Source organism: Acytostelium subglobosum (assembly GCF_000787575.1).
Source record: "Acytostelium subglobosum LB1 DNA, scaffold: scaffold4, whole genome shotgun sequence".
NCBI classification, from domain to species: domain Eukaryota; phylum Evosea; class Eumycetozoa; order Acytosteliales; family Acytosteliaceae; genus Acytostelium; species Acytostelium subglobosum.
Window position 1 is genome coordinate 1,251,269 of NW_012236528.1, and position 6,863 is coordinate 1,258,131.

The following is a 6,863-nucleotide window of genomic DNA, read 5'->3' on the forward strand; positions in this document are numbered from 1 at the left end:
AATATGATTGATTGATTGATTGAGTGTATGTATTATATATAAAGGGTTTATTGTGTTATAAGTATATTTTTAGTTACTTTGGAAGATTGACGAGAGACCAAATGATGATGGCTTGTAGTCTGGCAGCAACTGCTTGAAAAATGGAGAGTTGTTGGTGAGCTCGGTGATGATGTGCGTGAAGTTGAAGGCCGATCTGTCTTGTTGCGGCAGGTGTATGGTGGCCCTGCTCTTGTCGTCGCCCTGGTACTCGATCAGGAAGGAGGGTGCGCCAATCACGATGTCAACGTGCGGGCCCACCGTCTGGATGGACGCGACGTCCGTCGACAGGAAAATTACATTCTTGAGATGGCTGGCCGCGTCGTACTGCGCCTGCGTGCTGACGATGCTGTCGGCGTCGATGCGCACCGACGCCAGCGCCGACTTCTCGACGATCGAGTTGATCACCGTCTCGATGGCCTTGAGCTGCAGCAGGTTCTGCGTGGGCTGCATCACCGACTGGTAGTATCTGTTGTGCAGCAGCATCATCTTGTCGTAGTGCGAGTTGAGGAACAGCACCAGGTCGCGCTCGGTAAAGTTCATTGGGATGAACACAAACGCCACCTCGAGGTCATGCGACATGATGAAGTTGTAGTGGTCCGAGATGACCACGTGGATGTTGGACCAGGGGAAGTCTGTGAGCTTCTGGCGTGCGTTGACGGTCTCGGTGTCTGGCTTCTCTGCTGCGTCGAGCGCATCCTGTGTAGACTCGGAGGCTGCGTCGACATTTGTTGCGTCGTTGACGTTGGTCTCGGCGCCAGTGCCAAAGGTGGGTGCGGCAAAGTTAGACACGAGCTTGGCGCGTGACTGGGCGTTCAGGTCGGCCTGGACGGGCGCCAGCGACTCTCTGTGTGTGAGGTACTCGACTGTCTGCTTGGGCGAGTCAAAGACGCCGATATCACTCATGTTCTCCATCTGCTCCTCCTCTTGGTTCACCTTGTTCTCAGTCGTGTTCATCTCGACCTTGTTCTTGGGGAACACCAGAGGCACCTGCTGCTCGGTCGTGAGCATCTCCAGCAGTCTGTTGGCGGCCTTCATTGCGGCGTTGACCTTGGGTGCTGTCTGAATGTACTCCACCTGGTTGTTATCGATGATTGTCAGCGGAGTCTCGCGCACATCTGACACAACGTTCTTGTTGGACACTGTTTGGAGCAGGCCCTCGACGGCCATGGCCAGCTCTTCAGCCGTCAGGTAGTGATACTCCTGCTTGATGATACTCTCGGCCAGTTGGGTCTTGGCAATGCCGTCGAGCTTGATGTTGTGCAACTGCCACTTCATAAAGTCAATGTCGTCCACACGCGAGTCTGGCAGCGACAGCCACTTGTTGGCGCGCTCAGTCTCGAACACTCGCAGAATGGGCACTGTCATCTTGGACACTGTTGTGTTGGTCTTTGACAACTTCTCTCTTGCTGCTCTCATTGATGGTTGATTGACGTAGAACATATCCTCAATGATCAAGCTGTTTGCTCCAAGTGTCCTGTTGATGTTGATGGAGGGCGAGGGTTAGTGTGATAATTCGATTGATTGATTGAATGGAATGGATTCCAGTGATTGATCTTACTTCTCAACAATGGACAAGGTCTTGTCAAGGATGGACAGGTTGGTCTTGGCTGTGGTGTAGAGGTCTCTGAATGTCTTGGACAGTCTGGGCACCTGTTGCTTGATGTAGGGCAGGGTGGTGTATGGGTCAAAGTCGGTGGCCAACACGACAAAGCCTTGCTGAGAGGTGGCCTCCTGCATCTTCTCCAAGAACTGTGGCTTGGTGATGAGGATGGGCAGCTGATACCACTCGTTGTACTCGAGCACCTTGAGGTTGCTGCGCAGATGCTCGATCTGTTTGTTTGTCAGCTCGCCAAGGCCACGTGCGTGCATCTCGCTGATGTCGCCCTTTGCGTTCTTGCCAAAGTAGAAGTATAGCTTGTCCTCGTTGAACATCGACTGCAACTCATTCTGGCTGTTCTCCTCGGCGGCTTTGGTGGCCGCCTCTTCGACGTCGTGCTGATTGTCCACAACGGTGCCGTCCTCATCGATTATATCGTCAATGTCGTGCTCCTGCTCGATGCCCTCGAACAGAATATCATCCAATGTCTTCTCCTGTGTCTTTGATGCGGGACGCACCAACTCCTCGACCATCGACGTGATGCTCGACTTGTGCTCCATCATGGCCAGCTCTCTCTGATCGCGACCCTGGCTGTCAAAGTAGGACTCCCATGGGTCCTCATATAGTTGTGCGCCCATTGTAGCCTCTGGGTTCTGAAGGTCCTTGAGCTCCTTGGCAGTCACGGCAATGCCGGACTTCTTGACGAGCTCGTAAAGCTGGCGGTCAAGCGCCAGACGGAAGCGCGCAGTGTAGCTGATCAGCGCCGACTTGGACGTGGCGATCTCGGCGGGCGACTCCTCAAAGACAAACTGATGAGTCAAGAGGCCCTCGGCACCCTGCTCGGTCTCGTAGTGGAATGTGAAGGCGGTCGTCAGTGGGACGCGCTCCAACTTGGTGCTGAGCGAAGTGCCATTGACCAACGCCACGTAGTCGTCGCGGTTGTTGAGCAGACGTGCAAGCTTCCAGAGTGACTGGCGGTTGGTGCTGGCCTTGGCCTCGTTGCTGAAGCGCTTGGGGTTGACGTTGTGCAAGAACTTTCTAAAGTGCATGCGCAGCGCGCTTTCAATGTCGCTGGTGGCGTGGCTGTAGGGCAGCTGCTTGGTCATGGGTTTGATCGCATTGAGCTGGAGTGGGCGCTCTTGTCGGCGGCGGCGCATCTCAAGCGAGCCTTGCTCGGTTGTCTGGTAGAGAATGGGCTCCGACTCGAAGAACTCGACGTCCTCGTTGGGAACATCGTCCTCATTTCCCTCTTCGTCGTCGAGAGCGAGGGGCGCGTCCTTGGACTCGGGGTCCTCCGCCTCCATCTCCTTTAGGAGCGACTCTGGCACCATGCTCTCCAAGTTGAGCAGGGATCTCCTCGTCTGTGGCGTATCCTGTTGTGTGCCAAGCAAAGCCTTCTCACGTTGCTTGACCAGTGCAATGCGCTCGTTCTCCACCTGGATCTTCTCGGACAGACGCAGCTGGTTGGCCAGACGCCTGAACTCGTCGCGGCTGAATTCATCGCTGTCACGTGGCAGCTCATTGTCGTCGATGACCAGCTCGTGCTCGAGCTGCGCGAGGTCGTGCTGCAGCTGCAGGTCGATCTGGCGATCCTGCTCCTGTCGCTCCTGCTCGCTCAGCTCGCGGTCGTCGTCATCGTCCTCGTTGTGCTGCGCGCCGCCACCCTGTGAACTCGCATTATACGTGCCACTGTTTGTGTAGAGTCCAGTTGGCTGCGACTGAATATGTTGTGATTTGACGAATGGATTTGATCCATGTCTCTGCTGTCTCGCCTGCATACTCTGAGGTCTCTGTTGTCTTGATTGCAACAAATCCTTTGGATGTCCTTTCTGTTGTTGTTTTTGTTGTTGCTGTTGTTGATTGACATTGCTGCTCTTGTTATTGTTGTTGTTGTTGTTTGATGACGATGATGATGATGAGCCATCAGTTGTGAAGTGTCTGAGGAACAGTGCACTGGTGATGTTGCTGTTGATTGACAACGTTGATTGACGTCTCAACACTGCTGACTGTGTTGAGTGTCTGATAGTCAACCCAACCAGTCTGTTCATGTTTGTTCTCTGTCTGTATAATGCGCTTTGATTGATTGCTTTGAACACTCTCACTCATTCATTCATTCATGCGAATCCCCATTCCCTCTTCCTCTCACATTGCACTCGACTTCAAATTTTTGAAATTCGTTCCAGTCCCATCACACATGATCATTTCCAGAATGATCAAAAATAATGCCCGGGCCTTTATAGAATGAATGACCGAATTCTACCAAGGGATAGTTCCAAAGATTATGAAGGGTATGTATGTTTGGTTGTATATATATACAATGAGGGAGAGTGGGGGTGTTTATTGATGTTGGCTGATGACTTGGAGCTACGACGAGGCCGCGTATTGGTTGCCGTTGCCAAGGTTTGGACGCCAGGTCACTTTGGCTGTTTCTTCTTGAAGACCCAGTTGATCTCAGACTCATCCAATGAGCTAGAACGTGATGGATGAGGATGTTGTTGTTGTTGTTGTGGTTGTGGTTGTGGATATTGTGGAGGATGAGTTGGAGGAGGATATTGCTGAGTTGGTGGTGCTGCTTGTGGATGTGATGGTGATGATTGTGATTGTGATGGATAGAGATGATGCTGAAGGTGATTTGATGGTGCGTGTAGTGGTGGATGGGAGTGCGCATGTGACGGCATGCTACTCGGTATGGGCATGGCCGACGATGTTAGGTGCGGTGGCGTAAGGTGTAATTGTTGTTGTTGATGATGATGACTTGTGAGTTGCGAGGTTGGCACAGGACTCTTTGGAAGATGTCCGCCGCCATGATATACATTTCCGCCAGCGCTAGCGCCAGGGACCACAACAACTTGTTGTTGTTGATGTATGAATGGTAGGGTTGGGGTGGGTGGCGCGCCTGATGGCGGCGAGAGCGACGGCGACAGCTTGGACGGCGCGCCAGTCGGGGTGTTGGACGCAGAGGAGACAACATATTGTTGATGTTGGTGGTGGTAGGGTGAGGGAGGCGGGGGGTAGCTGCCGGTGCTGCTGCTGTTAATCGAGTTGTTGTTGCTACTGCTGTTGATTAAACTAATGCTATTTCCATAGCTTGTAAACTTGTTGTTGGATGAGAGGGGGTGTGAGTGCGCCAGACTGCCGGGCGGTGGCGTGGGGCGCATGTTGAAAGCCGACGGCGAATAAATATTGCTGCTGCTGCCACCTATGCGCGGCGCGTCGTCTATTGCCAGCTTGCCAATGTTATTGCCCGACGTGTTGAGTTTCTTGTGTGAGGGCGAGGGGTGTGTGGGGCTCGAGCTGCCCGGACCGCCATACATGCCCGCGAATGGCGTCTGCTGGAGCGGGATGGGCTGGGTCGGCATGGGCGCGATCAGGTGTTTGGCCGAGGACGTGCGATGCTGCTGTTGCTGTTGTTGTTGGTAGTGCTGGAAATGTGGCGAGTGGTGCTGCTGCTGGTACAGGTTGCTCAGGTGGAATAGTTCAGGTTTGATGACATCGCCCACCTTCTCGTGCTTGGCGACGTGGCGCGAGAAGTTGGTGATCATGTGCAGGCTGCAGCCCTGGAAGAAGCAGATGTACTTGCCCTCAGCGTCCATGCGGAACAGCTTCAGTCCGTACTTGATCATCTGCTCGCGCAGCTGGACGCCTCGAGAGGAGTAGCGCGTGGGGATGGCGTAGTGCTGTTCGGTGTCGTCGGCGTCGCCTCCATGGGTTGGCGGCGACGAGTTGTGGCTGGAGGTGTGTGTCGTGGTGGTGGACGAGCCCGCCGCGCGCTTACCGCCCGACGATGACTCGATCATCATGGCGGAGCTGCCAGTCTCAGACTCGTCGTCCTCGGTACGTGGCTCTGGCGTCGTCTCATTGATGTCTGGCCGCCGCTGGCGCTTGGACGATGCAGCCAGCATTTCCTTGGTGGGCGGTGTTTCGTTTTGGTAGTGGATGAACAGTGATTGAAAGCGCACCAGTGACTCCTTCCCGTAGGCCTTTGAGTTCTGTAGTATCTGCTCATCGACATCCTTCTCTTTATCAAAGCGCGAGTTGCCGTCCACAAACAGCAAGTCCTCCATCAGCTGATGGCCCTGTGCCTCATGTACCTTCAGATGGACAATGTACTTTTCCAGTTTGTTTGATCGAATGGGATGTAGGCATCCTATGTTTGTTGAGTGATTGATCGAAGGGAGGGATGGTGTGAGTATGGAATAATTCCAGACCAGAAGGGACACACAGGAATCATACCTCTGTATATACAAATGAAATGATAGTATTGATCCCTTGGAAACCTGATGTGGCCGTCACCATTGTCGTCAATGGTACGTTGCATCATGTTGAGGATGGAATCCAGGTCAATGCATTCGGACTGCTCGCTGTCGATCATCTTTCGCTTGGCGGCAGTCGTAGTGTTGATGTTGATGTTGGTGTTGGTATTGGAGGTGGAGGTGGAGGTTGTGGAGGTACTGGTGGTGGATGTGGATGTGGTCGACGTCGACATGGCCATGGCCATGGACAGGGTGGATGAGGTGGAGGAGGAGAGCGACAGCGCACCTGGACTCGGAATGGATGTTGAAGTGGAGAGTGGGGAGGGGGATGGCTTCATCGACGTCAGTAGGGTTGGCGACGGCGATGACGATGGCTGATTATGGTGCGGCAGTGTTTGGAGCGATGATGATTCCAAACTGTTGGTAATTATGGACGTTGGTGATATTGCTGGTTGCTGGGAGGAGGAAGAGGATGTGTGGAGAGGATTATGAGGAGGTGGCAGGGGAGAGGACGGAGGTGACAGGTTTGATGTAGATGTGGACGTCGAGCTGCTGATTGGCGTTGTTACGCTAAGCTGTGTTTGTTGTTGTTGATGTTGTTGTTGGTGTAAATGATGTGGCAGTTGCTGTTTTGTCGTCGGCGGTGGCGCATTATTATTCTGAGCGGCCGCCTGGTCGGGCATATCAGTCTCTGTCGCAGCTGACTTATTGCCCATTTCCTCATCAGACTCTTCGCCGCCGGTGCCGCCGCCGCCACCACCATTGTTGGGCTTGTTGGACGTCGATGATGGCGCCGGCGAACTTGGGCTGGGAGGGGAGGATGGAGGAGTCTGCTGCGACATCAATGTCGATGGTCTTTGATCAGGTGGAGGGAAGATGATCGGGTTTGGAGCTGTAGTTGGAGTTGGAGTGTTGGACGGTCTGATATGTGTATGTTATTGAATGAATGATTAATTGATTGATTGATTGMTTGA

At 53.5% G+C, this 6,863-nt stretch overlaps 2 protein-coding genes across 2 annotated transcripts; both read right to left on the minus strand.

Moving 5' to 3' along the window:
* Positions 1 to 69: 69 nt before the first annotated feature.
* SAMD00019534_026660 (hypothetical protein) lies at positions 70 to 3,684 on the minus strand (the record flags this gene model as incomplete). The annotated part of the gene is made up of 2 exons (XM_012901964.1): positions 70 to 1,513; positions 1,598 to 3,684. The coding sequence occupies 2 exons, from the start codon at positions 3,682 to 3,684 to the stop codon at positions 70 to 72; spliced, it is 3,531 nt and encodes a 1,176-aa protein (XP_012757418.1).
* A 366-nt stretch (positions 3,685 to 4,050) lies between these two features.
* SAMD00019534_026670 (hypothetical protein) lies at positions 4,051 to 6,731 on the minus strand (the record flags this gene model as incomplete). Its single annotated transcript, XM_012901965.1, has 2 exons — positions 4,051 to 5,783; positions 5,870 to 6,731. 2 exons carry the CDS (start codon positions 6,729 to 6,731, stop codon positions 4,051 to 4,053), a joined length of 2,595 nt encoding a protein of 864 aa, XP_012757419.1.
* Positions 6,732 to 6,863: the final 132 nt, after the last annotated feature.